Source organism: Rhagoletis zephyria, unplaced genomic scaffold (genome assembly GCF_001687245.7).
Source record: "Rhagoletis zephyria isolate East Lansing unplaced genomic scaffold, Rhagoletis_zephyria_1.1 Rzeph_scaffold_00556, whole genome shotgun sequence".
NCBI classification, from domain to species: domain Eukaryota; kingdom Metazoa; phylum Arthropoda; class Insecta; order Diptera; family Tephritidae; genus Rhagoletis; species Rhagoletis zephyria.
The window spans coordinates 146,860-168,550 of NW_016157640.1; the positions used below are offsets into that span (position 1 = coordinate 146,860).

The 21,691-nt window shown below is 33.4% G+C and overlaps 1 protein-coding gene and 2 non-coding genes across 4 annotated transcripts in view; 2 read left to right on the plus strand and 1 right to left on the minus strand.

Moving 5' to 3' along the window:
• Positions 1 to 4,895: 4,895 nt before the first annotated feature.
• Positions 4,896 to 4,967, plus strand: TRNAA-UGC (transfer RNA alanine (anticodon UGC)). Its single transcript has one exon. It is a non-coding gene; the product is annotated as a tRNA-Ala (tRNA).
• A 115-nt stretch (positions 4,968 to 5,082) lies between these two features.
• LOC108360310 (electron transfer flavoprotein beta subunit lysine methyltransferase-like) overlaps positions 5,083 to 21,691 on the minus strand; it is a 60,560-nt gene continuing 43,951 nt past the window's right edge. For both annotated transcript variants that reach the window (XM_017612543.1, XM_017612544.1), the window contains 3 exons: positions 5,986 to 6,189; positions 5,656 to 5,786; positions 5,083 to 5,455 (listed from right to left, as the gene is read on the minus strand). In XM_017612543.1, coding sequence (XP_017468032.1) covers positions 5,109 to 5,455; positions 5,656 to 5,786; positions 5,986 to 6,189 — 682 coding nt within the window. In that variant the 3' untranslated portion in view covers positions 5,083 to 5,108. The remainder of the gene's footprint in view (positions 5,456 to 5,655; positions 5,787 to 5,985; positions 6,190 to 21,691) is intronic.
• Positions 5,539 to 5,610, plus strand: TRNAA-UGC (transfer RNA alanine (anticodon UGC)). The gene has a single exon. It is a non-coding gene; the product is annotated as a tRNA-Ala (tRNA).

The following is a 21,691-nucleotide window of genomic DNA, read 5'->3' on the forward strand; positions in this document are numbered from 1 at the left end:
TATCGCTGTAAAAATCTCGTAATACAAAGACTCGATATTCCAAATATCGATACAAAATTAAAAAAATTAAATCTGAATATTGGTCTCATTTTCTATTAAAGAATTAACACTTCGCACTTTAATAAGTACATCACTAAAGCGCAAAATATATCCATATTGCTTTACATATAAATTCCAAAGTAAGTAAGGTTATAGTACGACATAGATTTGCAAGAAATGGAATGTTTAAAAACAATATTAACAACAAAACTTCCAATAGAAATTTTAGTAAGGTAACGTCACGTCAGATACTTCGGCTGATAAAAAAAGCAGGACAGAGTTTTACATTTTGGAATTTGGAAAATTAACTTTAAATATTTCAAATATTACTACAAAAATCTTATACAAAAAGTCTTGCCCAATTACCAGAGTTTTAAATTTTGAGGTTTTCATTTTATTTTCTAATATTTTGTCATACAAATGTATCATTATGCACATTAACTTTGTAATGTACATTTACGATTCGATACGATACAAGGGTTCTGGTACTCGATTCGAGTAAAAAGTATCGGTTTCGAATGACAAAGATATCGATATGGTATCATATCGTAACGAAAATCGTTTTCCTAATAACAAGAACAATAGTATACAAGATTTCGCATTCCCGGAGGCGATNGTACAAGGGTTCTGGTACTCGATTCGAGTAAAAAGTATCGGTTTCGAATGACAAAGATATCGATATGGTATCATATCGTAACGAAATTCGTTTCCCTAATAACAAGAACAATAGTATACAAGATTTCGCATTCCCGGAGGCGATGAGATTTCTCAAGTAAAAGTAAACAAAGCCGAATGGGAGGAGAAAAGAAACTGTCAAACAGTTAATTTTCTCAATNACTAAAGCGCAAAATATATCCATATTGCTTTACATATAAATTCCAAAGTAAGTAAGGTTATAGTACGACATAGATTTTCAAGAAATGGAATGTTTAAAAACAATATTAACAACAAAACTTCCAATAGAAATTTTAGTAAGGTAACGTCACGTCAGATACTTCGGCTGATAAAAAAAGCAGGACAGAGTTTTATATTTTGGAATTTGGAAAATTAACTTTAAATATTTCAAATATTACTACAAAAATCTTATACAAAAAGTCTTGCCCAATTACCAGAGTTTTAAATTTTGAGGTTTTCATTTTATTTTCTAATATTTTGTCATACAAATGTATCATTATGCACATTAACTTTGTAATGTACATTTACGATTCGATACGGTACAAGGGTTCTGGTACTCGATTCGAGTAAAAAGTATCGGTTTCGAATGACAAAGATATCGATATGGTATCATATCGTAACGAAATTCGTTTCCCTAATAACAAGAACAATAGTATACAAGATTTCGCATTCCCGGAGGCGATGAGATTTCTCAAGTAAAAGTAAACAAAGCCGAATGGGAGGAGAAAAGAAACTGTCAAACAGTTAATTTTCTCAATTTCTCAATATTAAATTTTTCGTCGGAAAACGTGATTTTATTGTGTTAAATTGCAAAATATATGATTTATAAAAAGAACTATTAAAGAAAATGTAAAAAATCGGCGACTTTTGTGAAAGTTTTAGCACGTTACAGAGCATCTAAAGCATCGTTTTATAAGCAAAAACACTATCAGCTGATTGCCAAAAAATGCCTACAGCTGAGAACACCTGTTTTTTGGCATGTGCTCTTATATTTTATAATTTCTTTCATTTCTTTTACAATTTCNATTAAAGAAAATGTAAAAAATCGGCGACTTTTGTGAAAGTTTTAGCACGTTACAGAGCATCTAAAGCATCGTTTTATAAGCAAAAACACTATCAGCTGATTGCCAAAAAATGCCTACAGCTGAGAACACCTGTTTTTTGGCATGTGCTCTTATATTTTATAATTTCTTTCATTTCTTTTACAATTTCTTTTATTTCTATTATAACCCTCCAGTACTGCTGGAGTCAATCGCTACTTTTGAACCTCTACTGCACCGACTCCTAGGTAAGTAGCTACTCTATTAACCCGTGGTAGTGCAGAGTCAAACCAGTCGGGAGCAGAATAGCGAAAAACTACGACAGAGGGCGCCCATAAATCACGCAAGTGACTACTTTAGTAACTCCCGGTAGTGCAGAGAGAGCCGATGGTGACTACCGCCTAGGACATTGCCTTGTAAAAGTAATCGATGAAATACACTGCAAGTAGTCGGTCGGTAACTGACGGAGTTTACCAGGTAGCTACCGATTCATCAGTCCTGTAGTCGCTCCCCCGTACTGCAGGGAACTTATTCAAAATACACTAACACACTGAACCAAAAACAAACCTACAGCCGCCAAAAATACACCTGTAGCCTGCCAGAAAAAACGGTAAGAAGAGTTACTTTACTCATGGAACTGTACGATGATCTAAAGTTTTTAAGGCGTTGTTTACTTTTACGTGAGGATTGTCAATATCAGCAAAACCCAAGTTAAAAGTTTTTTCTAGAGATTCGAATTAAAAAGTTTTCAGTTTAAGTGAAGGCTTCCAAAGTGAAGTGAAAAACTTCAATTGAAGTGACAGCGGCAGCACTGTTCAAGTGTGACACCAACCATTCAAATGAAGAGATCTACACTTTCACTCCAACTCCGAAGAACCTTTGTAGAAGTACATTCGGAGGCATGCCAGTATCTGCCGAGGGGCGACCGCTATTTAAAAAAGCTTTTTTTATGTTGCTGGGGCCAGAAATTTAACCATGGACCTCTCGAGTGGCAGTAGGCACTCAGCACTCGGCTAAAGCGTCAAAGCACTAATGAAATCATACAAAAGGCAGAAAAAATTCAATAAATTATTAAATTAAGTTAAAATAGGACCAAACGTAAATTTTTATTTGTTTTACTTTTGATTTAAGAAAAAACTTGAACTTATTATGCTTTACTCTTTTAATTATAAGCTATCGTTACTGATAGTTTTATTGTAATTTTTGGTCAAAACTTCATACCAACATAAGCACTTTCACTGTATGAAAAGTATGTACAGGAACCGGGTTTTTCATATTGCAATTTTTCGAATAACTCGAAAACCGGTTTTGGAAAAAGGCGAACAATCGAATACCCTAGTATATACGTGGTTAACGCAGAAACGCATCTATACATATGTACGCATGNCCACTGTGAATTGAAGAGAAATCTTGTTAGAAAAATACTGGAGATCAAGTGGATAACTTTCGATATAACTTTGGTAAATTAATTATGTTGGTAACAAATTAAAAATTATTTTTAATTACTGTATGTAAACTAAAGAAAAAAAGTAGTCGTGGTATGCCATTTGCTCTTATTTAAATGGTATATATGTTTTATTTTTGCAAAAGAAATGCATATACCTGACCCAAAGTTTGTTCTATGGTAATTAAAAAACATTTTTTATTTAAATATTTTTCGATGGCTGGCTTTCTGGTGCCTTTCCTCGTTTAAATATTTCAGTTTTAAAGCTATTTTAGTCCTCTTTCAGTTTATACCAAACTTATTTAATTTGGATACGCGGTTTGTTTATTATTAGGAAAGGACTTTTATTTTCCCTGGTCCCTGGTATGTATTTATATTAGGGTGGCCAAAAAAGTAAAGTCGGAATTTTAATGTTCTCCCTCCTGGGACTGTTCTTGACGTGCTTTGACTGCCTGTAAAATTTGTCGTTCACATACTTTTAACAGGCAATCGAAAAAAAGTCGATTAAGCAGACCGGCCATACATTTTTAGCAGGCAGTCGAAAAAACGGCCCTAAGGAAATAACTTGAGCTTTTTGATTAAAGAAAACAAAGACAAAATATTCCAAGCGGTTTTCGAACAGTTCCGTAAATAACAATTTTTGGGCTTAAAATGCTGGATTTTTGGCCAATTTATATTAAACTTGTGACAAAAATATTTCTTTAACTCTAAAGAACATATATTCCGAAAATGAAAGTTATATCTGCAAAATATAAGTTGCCAGAGCAGTTTAAAGTCCAAAAACTGACCCTAAAATAAACCATATTGGTTCCAATTCTGCATCAGAAAACGGAATGATCACCTACGAAAAACAATCTATCGGTAAATTTAAAGTTTTTTTTCTTCAAAATGCTGCATAAAAAAAATATTGCTTCATTATTTCACTTTAAATTTTATCACAAGTGTCATGTGCAAATATTGAAACAGAGCTGAAGAGAAAGCGTTTTCCCTTCATTTGTTTCTAAATATCTTAATTCACTGAAACATTATGTAGGACTTGATTTGGAATAAATTAATAAAACAATTTTAAACGCTTTTTCAACAAAGAATTCATATGTATGTAAATAAAAAAAAATTCTGTAACTCGAACTTTTTCGTCGGATAATGGTGACTCGAGATATGGAAGTGTGACTGTACATATTATGTATGAACATATGTATATACATAAATACATATGTATGTACATACGTATTACATGATATTGTGGCAATAAGCGAATATGCGCCATGTGCTCGACTCGTGCTATCACCTGTCATGTAATTAAATATTCAACATGAAAGTAGAATGAACAAATTACGCGTACTTAAGCAGCGCTTTAACAGGTACATACCTACAATATCGTCAACTGAAATGCAAAAAGACGTAACAACATCGTAAATGAAATGGAAAAAGTCGTGACTAATTTTTTTTTTTTAATAAAATGATGTGGGGAGTTGTAATTCGATGAAATCCATCATATGTGTAAATCAAAAAGTGAATTTTGAATTTTTTGTTAGTTATGTATGACTTTTTGCATTTCAACGATGATGTTTGTTGCGTCTTTTTGCATTTTAGGTGACGATATTTATAATTGCAGACACCTTTAATTAGCAACGCATTTACGTAGGTAAATTTTCTAATCGTTATGAAGTTAGCCGTTGGCCAGCGAGCTGCCACGAGGGGATGTAGCTCAGTGGTAGAGCGTTCGCTTTGCATGTGAAAGGCCCCGGGTTCGATCCCCGGCATCTCCAAGTCGACTTTTTTTCACTTTTTTCAGAACTTTTTTTCTAAAGAAAAATGTTTATCATTTTTCCTGAACTTTTTTTCTAAAAAAAAAATTTTATACTTTTTTAATAATTTTCTTCCTTAATACGAGTAGTTCTTTCCCACTTTTATTTCAGTTCCCAAACATTAACAAACTTAAAACCATTATTCTCAATGCATCCACTTTCCGTTAATTCATATTTAGCTGCATGTCTCATATCGCGTCGTCTGTCCTCTGTCAAGCCATGTCGACCTGGATCACCAACGAGTATTTGCTTACCCGCGTTGCGAAGACTCTTCAACCAAGGCTGCAAAACGGCTGCAAATTCTTCATCGTAGAATACATCTCCCAACAAAATTACGTCTTCTTTTATTGACTGTGGCGCTGCCGCTGTTAAATTCTCCGTACAGATATGCAGACGAGTGTAGTCAACGCCATTCAATTGAGAGTTCAGTACAGCAGCGTAGCCAGCAACTAAAAAAAAAATGAAAAACAGCGAGAATGAGAGCGCGCGCACAAATAGCAGAATTGTGCACTTTGACAAACACTGTGTATGAGGGGATGTAGCTCAGTGGTAGAGCGTTCGCTTTGCATGTGAAAGGCCCCGGGTTCGATCCCCGGCATCTCCAAGTTGATTTTTTATTTTTTTTTTATTAATTTATTTTTTTAATTACCTTCGTCAATATCATTTGCCACAACATATTTCGCTTTTTGCATTAATGCAGCAACGGTACTTGCACCACAGCCACTGCCCACATCTAGTACTGACTTGCCAGTTATCAACGATGGATTGTCGAGTATGAAGCTGTAAATATGTATACATACATTTGTATAAGGATAAGCAATAAGAGGGTAAATACATAAATTGTAAACAGACAAACCGACTGATTGCTTGTCCACCGGGCCAATAAAATGCCCAAAAGGNAAGCTGTAAATATGTATACATACATTTGTATAAGGATAAGCAATAAGAGGGTAAATACATAAATTGTAAACGGACAAACCGACTGATTGCTTGTCCACCGGGCCAATAAAATGCCCAAAAGGGGTCAGTCTTAAACATTATGGAGGAGTCAATTGAAGGAACTGGTTCATTGAAAAGTCGACAATCAGGCGTTATGAGGTAAAGTGCTATCTCTGGGGTTAAATGGTCACGCGAAATTTTTGTCTCCTGCAGGATTATGCGCTCGATGTCTATAGGATTTACACTAAAAATAAAAATTGAGAACAAAGGATTAAATTAATTATAATTATCTGTTGATGCTCAACATTAAAAATTATTGATTTGTATTCTAATACATATACATATTTACAGTTTACAGTGACTCAAACACATGACTACGTGTTGATTTTTTGGTAATATTCATAATGTTTTTCGAGCTATTATTATTTTTTTGTTATTTTTCTATAAAAATATCGGCCAAGCTTTACCCCAAAACATATCAATCAAAGTTTCAAACTTTGTACAAAATTTAAGAAAATTCAACAAACTTTCATCAAAATTTAAACTTTTTAATCTGAATCCTTAGAACATTTTTGGGTATGCAGTTTTATAGCCCATATAATTCCAATCTCCTGAAGTGCATGTTTCAACCGGCAAAAAAATCGCATTGATTTTTGAGATTTTTTTTTGGAGAATACATTTTACTTTTTTTTATATTGTTATGTATTATATGTATATAAATTTGTTTTAATGCGGCAGTGTTACTTTTTATGAAAGAGTATCACGTTCTACGCGAAAATTTAGGCGTCTCTGCCTGCATCAACGTTCGAGGAACAAAATTTTGACAATCAGTTACTCATCATTGGAAAATCAAAAGCAACATAAAATTTTTACTGCGCAATTTCTGCAACATTTTAGAAAATTTTCAGTTGAGCATCAGCAACATGTAATCAGGAAAGCAACAAGTCTGCAATATTGCGGTAATTATTCCATAGCTCGAACGCACCCTACATACATATGTATGTATACTTGAAAATAGATAATTGCGTCTCGGTCAAGCTGNCGAACGCACCCTACATACATATGTATGTATACCTGAAAATAGATAATTGCGTCTCGGTCAAGCTGTTTATAGAACTTTTCTTCCTGTGTGTAACTCAAACCGACCGCCGTGCTTATTCATACCAAAAGGAATTTCGCGGAACCCCGGTGAATTTTTTACGAAACCCACTTTAAGAAGCTGATTGTTTAAGTTAGAAGAAAATAATTACACAATTGTTATGCAAATGCCAAATTTTACATTTCCCTAAACCGTGTGAGTGAGATGGGAGAGTATTTGTATTTTCTTTCCCTCTTCTCCCTTCAGATAATAATAGTTGATAATAATTTGTGTAGCAAAAGTAAAAACATGTAATTTTCAAAGCTTGACTTTGAGTTCGCACTTTTTTCTTCATTTTACCCAAAAAGAGCTGCGTACAAAGACAAACTATGGACAAGTAATTTTTTTTTAATTTTTTTACATATGTTACAATATTTAAATCACATTTTCAATGAAATTCAGATTTTGGTAGGCTGAGAGTTATTTTGTATTTGTAATTGTGGTAGGAAAAAAACACTGGTAACACTGCCACAGATCCATACCTATCGTCGTCCTGTACATATCGTCGTTTAAAGTACAAAACCGCGTATCAAGAAAATGCAAAACCTCGTATTGCCAAGATTTTGTAGGTGAGAGTAAAGCTAGTGCTTTTTCAAAACTTGCTTGATGCCAGGAGCTTCCGGCGAGCAAATATCTTTTTTGGCACAAATGTCAGTTACGAGGTTTTGCAGAACGACGATACGCGGTTTTATACTTTAAACGACGATATGTATCTACATATGTACAGCAGGGACGAAAGCAGACATTTTTTTTCATGGGGGGGGGGAGGGGGGTTGGTGTTTAAAAAAATTTGTTTTCGATTTAGTCAGTTCCCCCAAATATGCGTTTCGGTGTTCCAATATGACTTTATTTAATTTTTTTTAAGTAGTTTGCGGTGCTTACATACATATCGTACACCGTCTTCAAAAGAGGCAAAACTCAAAATTTGGCATTTTTGAAATTATGCACTACAACTGTAAATAGAGCTTTTATTTACCTTTCAGCAAAAGCCAGAGCAATTTTTGTTATAATTGTTAAAAAAAAAGCCCAATGTAGTCTCCGTTGCCCATATACAAAATTATTATGTGCTAAGAAATAGTTTTACGCATTTTCTGACGAACGTGTAATTTGGAGTTGTGCCCTTTTGAAGAAGGTGTGCGATATGTATGCGTGAAAAAATTAGAAATAACTGCTTCGTCTTTAAAAGAAAAAATTTTATTCAATATTTCTTCGTTCGTAACTTCCATATCTCTGTCGATGTTAAGAAAAGCTAAACCATTTAATCCTTATACCCCAGTTTTACTTCGTAATTTTATGCTTAAGAAGGATCGTTCGCTGGAAGCAACTCTCTCAGGAAGTGTTGCGCTTATCTGCACGAATCGGTATACCTTTATTTAAAGTGATTGATTGAAAGCATTAAGAGCGTCTAGGAATGTTGTTAGACTATGCTCCGTAGGTACGTTCAAAAATGCCTGTAATGAAAAATAATATATATAAATTTATATATATATGTAAACCGTACAGAATTCTAATTGTGTACACTTTGTAAATCAACTGTCAAAATTTGTACGGATAGTATATATTTTACAACAAAAAAATCTGGATTCAAAATTAAGTGTTTTGGCTAAAATTCGTCTTTGCGGGCACAAAAGTAAATAAAATATAGTTATTTTCAGTGTGCCACCAGTCACATTCATTCAAGTGATAGTTACATAGAAATAATAAATCGTGTGGTATTTTTTTGAAGGAAATTTTATACATTAGTGATTCATCTATGTATGTTAAAAATATCATTCACTGTTGTATAAGTTCCGATAATTCACAATTGATAACATTCTGGAGTAAAATGACCCACCAGTCACAATGGAATGGCCCATATGTATGTTTGTACTTATACTAAAGCTCCAAAATAATCCAACGAAATCTTTGTTATATTGAATTACATTTCAATAATCCATTTAAAATTCCATTCAGACATTGAAATAATGCTGGCTATTAACAAGATTTATGGAGCTAAAAATAGTAGTTAATAAGTTATAAAAATAAAAAAAAACAAGTAAGAAAGTCTAANTGTCGCCTGCAATGTGTAAAAGTAAACAAAACAAAAAAATATGTTTATGAGTTTTACGAATAAACTGTTTTGTTGCGAAAACAGTATGCCAATCACGTGTTAAGCGGCCAGCTGCGATGAATTGATTTTAGATAGAATGTTTTTGCTCTTTACATAAATTTTTTATATTTTTACGCATTAATGAAGCATAAAAACATAAAACACAAACAATGCTTACAAATTCATAAAATAATTATAAATAGCGTTACAGACAACTGTTTTCGTATGAAAGTAAATTAGTTACAGCTTATTACGAGGGTTGCTACTTAAGTTGTTAGATACGCCGACACTAATGTGAATATGGACAAATCCTACGATTTTTTCAAGTTAGAGAATTAAAATTTTTGAACAGCCGTTTTTAATCCTAGTTGCACTTCGCTATAGGACGAACTTCATGATTGCCACCCCAAATCGACTGTTGTTCCAGAAAACATCGATGCAGTGCGTTAACTGATATCCCAAGGAAGTCATGTGACATACCCTGAAATCGGGGCATGCTTGCGCATTAGTTCAACTTACATTAATTGAATATTACATGCACATTTAGCCGTCAAAAAAAATTTGCTTTCGTTGAATACCACATAATCTTAGAATCGCTGAAAAAAACTCGTGTCGATTGGTGCAAATAAATGCTTCAAAAGGCGTCTTTAAGATCGTGACAGGCGACGAATCATGGATATATGCATAAAAATTAGGGTGATTAACTCGATTTTTTTAAACCGGTTTCCAGCGGTCTTGTTTTGGATATCTTTATTCATAATCTTTGATTTGGATATCTTGATTTTTTTTACGAACGGTTACGGTTTTTTCATTTCATACAAATCTTGNTTTAAGATCGTGACAGGCGACGAATCATGGATATATGCATAAAAATTAGGGTGATTGACTAGATTTTTTTAAACCGGTTTCCAGCGGTCTTTTTTTGGATATCTTTATTCATAATCTTTGATTTGGATATCTTGATTTTTTTTACGAACGGTTACGGTTTTTTCATTTCATACAAATCTTGACCTCTCAATAAAAGTTCTGAGTTTTTTGAAGTTTTCAAGGCTTTTTTCAGTTTAATGGAAACCCCTAATTAGTTTTAAAATTGTATCCTAGGTTATTTGGGGATAAAAAATATATCAAATTTGATTCGAATAAATGAATGTTTGGCACTTAAACCCNAAATGGAAACCCCTAATTAGTTTTAAAATTGTATCCTAGGTTATTTGGGGATACAAAATATATCAAATTTGATTCGAATAAATGAATGTTTGGCACTTAAACCCTTTCTACGTGTTTGGCTGAGCTTCTCTTCCAATTCGTGTTCTGCTTCTTGATGTTGGGACACAAATGGAGAGATCAACAGTTTTACTCCAGCATCGAAGAAGCTTTTTTATGGCAGAAGTACAATCGTGGGTGACCGATATTTGAAAATACTTTTTGTTGATGCTGCTGGGACCAGAAATTGAACCTATGGCAGTAGGCACATCGAGCACTCGGCAACGGCGGCAAAGCCACTACTCAAAATCGAAAGTCAGAAAAAATGCCATAAAGTATTAAAAAAAAGTTAATATTAGACCAAACGTTAATTTTTCGCTGATTTTAATATATATCTGTTACTTTTGATTTAAAAAACACTGAACTTAATTTGCCTCGCTCTTTTCTAAATAGAAGTTATCTTTACTGTTAGAAGTTTTATTGTAATTTTTGGTCTTGACTTCGTACCAACATAAGCACTTAAGCAATTCACTTATAAAAACATTTAAAATAAAACCTGATAATGTTTTTTTTTCTTTTTTTCAAAATCGGCAGCCGGTTTTTTACAAATTGCAATTTTTCGAATAACTCGAAGACCGGTTTTGGAAAATACGCGAAGAATCGAACACCCTAATAACAAGCCTATATTACACAACAATCGACTGTATGAGTCCTTCAATACGACAAAAATATAACAACAGTAGCTCATCCACGAATCACTTCGGAATAACTGGACATGACACCACCTAATCCAACATAGAAAGAACGGTTAATTCTAAATGGTACACCAGCATGTTGGGAAAAATAAGGAAAAAAGCGCAGAAGGCGTATCACCTCCACGACAATGGGTGCATTCAGTGAATGCGCGCTTAGTAAACATCTTCAGTGAGCACTTTTACTAAGCGATTAGTTTTGTACTGTACTACTCAGTGCTGTCGGCGTCACTTCAATTGAAGTTTTTCACTTTACTTTGGAAGCCGTCGCTTCGTCACTTAATTTTACTTCACTTTCCACAAATTAGTTTTAAAAATCTTCTTTACATACATATAAAATGATTTATTTACCAAAATCAACAGTCTTTAATTACAATTTTTTTCAAGTCAGAGCAACCCTGGTATTATATTTACAGCTTTTCCACGTTGTTAATTTAGTTTTAGTTTTGATTTTATAATATATGCAAGGGTTTGAACTAAGGATGTTACGAATGTGTCTCTTTAGCGAATGCATAGTGCGCTCAGCCCAATCCACAAGAAAGTCTACCCCGCCATACGCGTCAACTATCGCGGGATCTACCGTCTAAGCATAGGTAACAAAGTCTTATCAAGCGTATTGTGTGGCAGACTGAGGCCTACCGTCAACGAACTGATTGGGCCTTATCAGTGTGGCTTTAGACCTGACAAATCCACCATAGACCAGGTATTCACAATAAACCAAATCTTGGAAAAGACTCGCGAGAATAATCTCGACACTCACCGTCTGTTTGTCGACTTCAAAGGTTCTTTCGGTAGCAATAAAAGAAGTTGCCTATACACCGCGATGTCTGACTTTGGTATCGCCGCAAAACTGATACAGCTCTGTAAAATGGCTTGAGCAATACCACGAGCTCCGTCACAATTGGGTAAGAGTTCTCGAAGCCGTTTGCTACCAATGAAGGTTCAGACAGGGCGTCTCAATCTCGTGTGATTTCTTTAATGAACATCGATAATAATGTCAGCATCGAAATCCAACGCAGTATCGCTCTTGCCAACAAGTGCTACTTTGGACTGGTTAGGGAATTCAGTGGTAAAGTCCTCTTTCGATGTACGAAAACTACACTCTGAATATGGCGCAGAAGCATGGACAATGACAACAGTGGATGAGGTGGCTCTTGGAGTATTCGAGAGAGAGAGTTTGTGGAAGATTTAGGGGCTTTTACGCATTAACCCCGGTGAGTACCGTAGACGATGGAACGATAAGTTGTATGAGCTTTACAACGATGTAGACATAGTGCAGCGTATTAAAATACGGTGGTGCCGCTGGCTTGTCCATGTTCTTCGGAACCTGTTTGCGGTAGCAAAGGAAAAGGGAGGCGCCCACTGCGTTGGAAAGACCAAGTAGGGACGGACTTGGCTTCATTTGGCATTTCTAATAGGCGTCAGTTGGAACGCACTATGGGAAATTCTAAAAGTTGAGATATCAATTTAAAACTTGGCCCAGTAGTAGGACTAGAAGTAGTGGCATTGCCGCGCAAAAATTAACCCGTAATGGTCACACCTCCTAAAAATAGCGTAATGGTTACACGGGGTCCAATGGACACCAACCCTATAAAGATATGCCTCGTACGTTCTATTTTAAATATCGACTCGAATCCTCCACTGACGTTAAGTTTAAAACTTTCTCTTTGTTATCTGACAGGTTTTTTTTCCAACTTTTAAATTATAACAATTTTGTACCAAGTAGTTACCTAAGAAAAATTATAACATCTTTAATATCGCACAAAATTGCAGTATAAGATTATGGGAAAATAAGAGNTTTTGTACCAAGTAGTTACCTAAGAAAAATTATAATATCTTTAATATCGCACAAAATTGCAGTATAAGATTATGGGAAAATAAGAGATCAGGGACTATTCTACCGATTTATGATGGATTTTTTTTAAACATTTTTTTAAAACACTAAATAAATTATTGTTTTATTTTAATTGTACAATTTCACCTTAAAGTCACTTAAATGCGGACGTTTCTTTGCCACAACCTTTAAACTATAATACAAGCTTTAATTGGTAAATATTCTGCTAACCGTCACTCTTTCTTTCCAAGTTTCACTTTTGAAAAGCAGCAAATAGATTACGAGATATACGCATTTGAAAGTGGCACAAAATCAAGCTACACATTTTTCGTTCATTGAAAAAATTTGGAAACTATCTGTTTGAGGGTTACCAAATCAACGGTAAGTCAATTTATCGAAAAACAGAGTATACAGTTTTTTACTCTGAAGTATTCTCTGTAAGATAAGACAAAAAAAAATTAATTTGAAGCAAGTCAAGAAATTGTCTTTTGGCCACAAAATAGGCTAAAATTTCCTATAGTGGCACGGAAGAGAAACTTCTGGTGTGCTTTATTGAACTCCGACAAAATCGCTTAGGCCGTTACAGCGACAAATAAGAAGAATAATGTGCGAATGCTATTGCGAATGTTTGGGAATCACTTAAAAAAAGCTATAACCAACTTAAGTTATTGATTGTATTATTAAAAAAATTTTATAAATTACAATTGGAAAATAAAACGTTATTAGAACGTTAGTGTTTTAATCTAATAGTCAAAGGTAAAATTTTAATATATGTATTTGCCACATTTCATTAATAGTTTTAGTCTAAATATCTGTCCCTGTTTAGATTGGCTACATTTATTTTTATTTAAGCACATTTACACATTTTTTCAACCTCATCGAATGTACAAAATCCGGAATTCAGACATAATTAAAAAAACCCGATATGATAGCTGAAATTGTTCTAAATTTCCGATTTCTCTTCGTTATCTTCTATTTTTGAAAGCAATTTATAATCTTCATACCCAAAAAATTAGAAGTGTAAATTAAAAATAAAAAAATTAAAAAAAAGGAGTATTTAGCTATAGAGGAAAACCTTTTACTCTTTGGGGAGGACGGATGACATTTCGTGGCAAAGGAGGACTGTCCTTCCGTAAGGGACCTTTGACGCGAATGCGAATGTTTTGCTATGAGAATGTTTAAAATGATGCTAATACCCGTAATATCCCTAGTTTGCGCAAATGCATGTATGGAAGTGCGGGGCATGTGTGTATTGTGCCCTTTTTCTGTTCTGTGTTCTGCGAAAAACATCAAAATCAGATATCGGAAAGACATTCCTCAGAGGCGGGGAAGTTGTCACCATGGTTGCCGTTTTGGTCCAAATGGACTAAATTTCGTCCACTTCTTTCGTTTGGCCCATTTCTTTTCGTTGGGCCCATTTCTTTTCGTTTGGTCCATTGGTCCAATTCTTTTTAAAATGATCCATTTCACAAGCCTTTGGTTAGATTATTATCACCCTTTCACTTCATGCAATAGTGCCTTCCAGTTTTTAAACCCTTTTCGCATTTTGTGTACGTTTGTAACCGGTAAATTTTGTTGCCATCTCATAAGCTGGTTACGTTGGTAATGCAATATGTAAAATATTCAGCAATTCAGCTAGGAAGATTTGTGAAAATTCTGGCATTTCATATTTCACGGGGCAATACTTTGTTACCAGCTTATNGGAAGATTTGTGAAAATTCTGGCATTTCATATTTCACGGGGCAATATTTTGTTACCAGCTTATGAGATGGTAACAACGCATCACGCTAAAGTATAGTAGCTTAAATCCCTATAGTTATACCAAAAATTTACTGTATACATTATCGTATGTTACAATGCATTTTTTTCTTGTGAGCATACATATTTGTCGTATGTGTCGTACAAAAGTATTTTGTACCTAGTAAAAAAAAATAATAAGAAGTTCAAACAAATTTGAAAGGAAGAAAAAACATATATCGATGGCTGAGTGGAAGATCAGCCTATCTCGGCAGCCAGTTCAAAAACGCTCTATCTCAAAAAACTTTCCATGAACGCCCTATTTCAGAATTCGTTTCAAAAACGCCCTATCTCAGCTGCCGACTCAAAAACGCCCTATATCAGCATATTTTCAATACATTTTGAAGTAAGATAGGGCGTTTTTGAACCGAATTGTGAGATAGGGTGTTTTTCGATTAAATTCTGAAAAAGCTTGTTATTTTTATGTCTATGTCTATGCGCAATTTTTTGCCAGAAGTTTATAGATAAAATTGATAAAACCAAAACAAATTTTGCATAAGTTAAATATACATACACATGTATGTATGCAGTATAAAAAATAACCAGACAAAGGGAAAATCAAAATATAGCAATCGCTTGCTAATTTTCGCTTCCCCAAAAGTCGACGCCAATATCCGTGACTTCCGCGTAAAGCACAGCTAGTTAATTTCAATTGCTGTGAATTGTTTGGTACTTGATAGTCGTGGTCATGCACCATAACATTATTTCTGTAATCACAAACAACCAAAAATAACAACATCTAATAAATAAAAAAATCAACTGTTTTGAATGCACATTTATTTATTTAGGTATCTGCGGCAAATTAGCACAAAAAGGTATGAGGCATATGGAAGTACGTACATACATACGTACACTTAATACATACATACATTATGCATAAATTAAGCCGTCAGAAATTTTGTTTACTTGCTTGCCCCATTCTACGCAATTAATTGTCTTCATTTGTTATTTATGATTACTTTTTTATTTTCAAAAGATTTTTGAATTTTACTTTTTTATATATATCGCTTCCATTTGCAAGTACCCGAGGTAACTGTAAGCTGCGATTGAATATAACATTGTACTTATAAATGCTTATGCATTAATGTAAATATATTTACTTATGTACATAGTATATATGTACGTTGTACGATTTATTTATCATTGTCGTTTTCGCAATGTCGTTTACCTAAGGTCACATATTGCGTAAATTCAATACTCATTAATTTTTGTCAAAATATTTGCTCTTCATTACACTTCTGCGTTATTTTTCTCTTTGGCTTTAACTATTTTGATTGAATGCTAAAGTAAGCGAAGTGCAAGCATATGGAAATGCCGCGCATTGTCTTTTATATTGTCCTTTTCTCGCATTAACTTTATTAGATTTAGCATTTGTTGGTATGGATTTCGTTAGATCTTTTGTTAACGTTAACTTACTTATTAGTTTTCTTCTTGACCGCTCATTTACCATCAGTAAAGGTTCTAAAAAGAATCGTTTCCTCGAGCGCATTATTGTTTTAATTGTATTATTCATCGTCTAACAAAAACCGAATAAACCCAAGTTAAAAAAAGATTGTGAAATATTTCGAAAGTTCTTCAAAGTTTCATCTAAATTGCAAAATTTTTAATAAGAATTTCTATAAAAAACTTTTAAGTTTTAAGTTGGTTTTTGGCATTTTTTTTCACCGATTTTCTTCCATACATGTAATATCGACACATTTTTTGTATGAAAAAAATGCGTAATACTTTCAACAAAAAAAAAATATTTAAAATCAATGCGATCAAGGAACAATTAAAACATTTTAATACACTCCTTTTTAAGGTTTGGACAAGTCGTGAGTCTAGTCGAGTAGAAAATAACAACACACTCAGAATTTTGAAGACACTCAAAATCTTCCACATTTTCGGTAGATTGGAGCTTACATTAGGCTTTAAGCTCATATGTACATAACAAGAACCATATAAATCCAATTTTCAAACTTTCTACGAAAATTTGGCAAAATCTATAAACTATAATAAAATTTCATTATAGTTTCAAAATTTTTAATCAGAACTAGAAAAATTCGAGTAAGCAGTTGTATAGCTCATTCAACTTTAATGTAATATGATAAGTGCAAGTTTGAATTACATATCTTAAAATCCGTACCGATTTTTGAATTTTCTTGTTGCTGGCGATGATATGCATTTTCTTCCATATGAAACATTTCAAGTATTTTTTATATATTGACGAAAGTATAACTCACAGAGATGCCATTACACTCAAAAAACTTTGCAGTTTTACCATAGGGTTGCATTTTTAGATAAAGTTGTTTATGTATTACAAAACTTGCAAAATGCTTTAGTGAATTTTGAATCGAACAGGTAAATTTTTTGGCGTAGTTTTTCGTTCGATTTTGGCATTTCAAAATAAAAATGGTTCGGTTCGTGGATCGGTTCGATGCGATGGTTCGGTTCAAAAACCGGCTCGATTCAAAGCCGTTTTGCCGCCCTGCTTTTAGCTCTTTCTGGTTAGACTTCCCATTTAACTACCTATCTTGTAGCGTTCTTCTTAGCTTCTTCCTGTTTTTGTGCTTCTTCTAATTTTTATCCACATTTCAACGTATTTTCTGTGTGTGTGTATAACACCAGATGGACAGAGAATATTTCTTTTTAAAACGTCAGAACGAAGAACTCGGAGGAAAGGGACTCACCTTTTCGAACACATAGTTTTGTATCGAACTGCTCGAAGAGATTTTTTTCATACCCAAATTGGTTTATTGTGAGTTCAGAAGTTGATATGGTATCGAAGGGAAAGGTATCCTCTTTTATATACATATAAAAATACATATTAGGGCCTTCATATAAAGTGTTAACTTGATAAAATGATAAATTTCTCATTTTGATAAATGAACTTTCAAACTTTGTATGGAAAGCTATTTATCCAAAGTTCATCATTTTATCAAATGATTTTGGTGGATAAATGTATAAGTTTTAGCAAAATTCGACCCTGGCAGGTTGCGTGCTGGGTCGCTTTCACTACGAACACATAAAAAACAATGGACGAAGTAAGAATGAAACATAACTAGCGATATATGTAAATTAAATAATAAAATTTTTTGTGTAATATTTACCAAGGTGCGTTCATGAAATAATGCGGATAAACTGATAAATTTAAGCAATTTATCCCTTTATGCCTCTAGATGAAGACCCCTATTTACTTTTTAGGTGCATTTATCTACTTTTAGGTAAAGTTTTTCCGCAAGTTAGGTACAATTTGAAAATTCAATTTTCCATCCCTGATGGAATATAAGCTGGTAAAGAGGACCACAAACAAACAGCTGATTACAATTTGTTCAACAAACATAGTTCAAAGTCAAAATTAAACAAAATTAGCAGGGTTGTATGAACAAATTTATTTAATTAAGCACTAATCTAGCAATGAAAAATTGAAACTTTGTATCGAGAAAATTTGGCTAATTTCTCGATTGGCCGGCCTTCCTGAACATACTTTAAGTATAACCGTATATACATATATTTATATAACAAGTTCTTTAAGGAACCGACTTCAAACCTGAAACATCCGTTCACCGATCAAAGCAGATGATACATCAAATAAGCCGTTTATTTTGAAAGTGGCATAAGTCACCTTTTCAGACAAAAAAAAAATCGAGTTAGTGATAACACTATTTACAATTTAACCGTATCTATTCTTTAAAAGAAAAATTGCATTGAAATGTTTAAGATTTTTACATACTTATAAAGTAGCATAAGTAACTCATTTCAACGAGGATTTTACGCTAAAAAATTAACCTTTAATTTGAGCTGTTATGTTTATGCCACTCTCAGCCACTTGAGCTGTTTATTTCAAATTAAAGGTAACAAAAATTTGCTTTCCTTAACTTCTAATTAATTTTTAATTAAAATGACAAGTTTTCATTTTGTTGCATTATGTCGCCGAACAGCAAAATATTTATCTCCGAATAGCAGATCATTATTTATGAATTTTTGCAACGTCAGATGTAACATTCGAAGGTTTTCGTAGGATACCATTGAAACTTCATCGATGATTAACCAATCGCTGAGGCGCAATTTGGTCCCTCTCGCTTCAACTTCTGACCACATGCCTGCATTCTTGAACATTTCCTTTTTCAATGGGTAAGTTAAAGATGGCATGTCAAAGATGTTACTTCGACCAAAGTAGGTGTTGGCAATACGTCTACGGCAGGAGTATAACATTACTTTGGTAGAAATGAAAATCCTAAGGAACGTTATTTACTGATAGATTATAATATAATTTTCGGTATCTTATTCTTTTTATTTGAAGTCGATTAACAATCGAATTTACTGTTTTTTATGCATACGATATCGGAAATAAGGTTCCTCAGTATTTTCATTTCTGCTAAATCTCGCTCGTCTCTAGTGCGTTTAAAAGTTTAGATGGTTCTAAGTCGCATAAAGCTATTCCTTCAGTCCAATCACGTGGTCCAAAAGTATGCAGTAACTTACATACAAAATTGTTTTATATTCCGGTGTATTGATAACCTTCCTCCTCTTTTAAAGTAGAGACACCATTTTAAAATCGATTGAATCGAAGATCGATTAATCGAGCCCTTCCGATTCGATTTTTTATCAAATAATTCGAGAATCGACATTCGATTTTTCCCAATATCTCTCTATTAAAATTATGGCTATTAGCCATACAACACAGACTCCAAAATTTGGAATTCTAATCTAATTTTCATAAAAATTTTGCACTCCTTAATTGCTTTATTTAGAAAAAAATTTAGTATGTATCCAGATTTGTAGCAATTTTTCTGTAAAAAGGGTAATTAAGAACTAAAATATAAAGTTAGCGAAAACGAAAAAAAGTAATACAAAACGCCTATATGGCAAAAAATCTATGTACGTAAGCTCCATTGATAATCGAGATATCTTTCGAATCCTTCTATAGAAGATTTTCATTTTTAGCTCAAATCACTTCTTTATGATGACAGAATAGAGAATTGGATGGCTTAAATCTTATTCAAGCTCGCCGTGATATTTTGGAATCAGTACGTTCAAACCTTTCGAAATTTGAAAGTTTTATCCCAGGACACGATGGAACTGGCAAGTCGGTGATTTCAAGTTGCCCCAGATACCAACTATTGAATTTTGGTTATTTTATTTAAGGACACCATGCAACATACTTTCGAGCAAATTACTCACAATAAAAGTTTGGTCAGATCGCCATGTTTCGTTTCTTTATAAAAGTTAAGTAGAAGACGTTATTGCACGATATAAATGAATCGATCTTGGGAGATCCATTTATTTTTTTGACGATTTCTTCCAGCATTGATAATTTTTATTTCGATTCGAATCGATTCAAAAATCGATTTCTTTTATTTCGATCTGGCATCTCTGTTTTCAAGTCGGTGAAAAATAATTAAATTCTCCAAGACGCATCATAATTTTAAGAAAAAGCATTTGCTTGGGTTTTATGCATACGGTCCAATGTGATGAATGAATGACCTGATTGTGCTAATAAATCCGTTTTACCCAAAAAACACACTGAAATAATTGATACATCACAATGCGAGGTTATTTTTAGCTCAATAAGCGCCCCAAAATACTGCAGCCACTTTCAATTAAGGTCTTTGGGGAAATCCGTCAACAAAATATGATAACATATATGTATATATGGCTATACATTTATTACAACTTCATTTAGCGAATATTTGTGCATGTATGTATGTATGTATGTATATGCGGTTAAGTGCATACAAAAAATGTATGACAAAGGAGCTGAAACAAACTAGTTTATTTGAGTGATTGACGCAAGCGGAAAAGGGTAACAACAACTAAGGTTAATATGCGTGCAAAAGTACACAAAGGAAGCATACAAGAAGCCTAAAATAAGCGTTTAAATGGGATACGAAGCGAACATAAATACAACAACTACAAACATCTTTTATTTACTTTAAGGCACTTAAAGGCATATTGNTGTATGACAAAGGAGCTGAAACAAACTAGTTTATTTGAGTGATTGACGCAAGCGGAAAAGGGTAACAACAACTAAGGTTTATATGCGTGCAAAAGTACACAAAGGAAGCATACAAGAAGCCTAAAATAAGCGTTTAAATGGGATACGAAGCGAACATAAATACAACAACTACAAACATCTTTTATTTACTTTAAGGCACTTAAAGGCATATTGCATTCAAGGTCAAATTAAAAAAGTTTTAGCAGCTTAAAATCAAGCCAGAATTGCCGGTGTGTTGAGGTAAAAACATTGGTAAAAACCGGCAAAAATTAGCGGCAATGTCGAGTGTTTGATTCTTGGAAAAATTGCGATATATATACATATGTATTTAAATACTTATGTACATACATACAGTCACATTGCAGGCATAGCTCTAATATCATTTTTTATTAACCAATGAATGTAGATATGGGGAATTCCCCCAAATCAAAAATTTGCTGCAGACCACATGCAAAACTCCACTAAAGTGGCTAAACAAGTTTAGTTAATCAAATGCACTCTTTTAATATGCATACAGCTTTGGAATTTTTACGAATTTCCAAGTTGCCAGCGAACTTTGAAATTCGATTTACCTAGCAAGCCTCTCTTTTATTATTTGTATTGACTCATTCTTTTTATAGCTTTTTAGTTTTCTTAAATATGTAGTGTGTTGGTTTTAGTTAACCTTTATTTTTTGTGTATACATACAGCGTAATACAACACTGGCTTACTATGCACATCGCTATATGTACATTCGAGTTGGATTTTTTAGTTAATTTTAAAGATTTGCTTACTTCTACCTTTGCTTATTAAACTACCCAGTGGGAAAAGTACTAATGCATTACATGCGTGATAGAAAATGTAATGTATTCCTTATGAGTTCTCGATTATATTATTATTCACTATGTAATTAGCATTCTGATGTATTCAAAAATTTCATATTAAAACACATTTATTTCTCGATACTAGGTAATGCA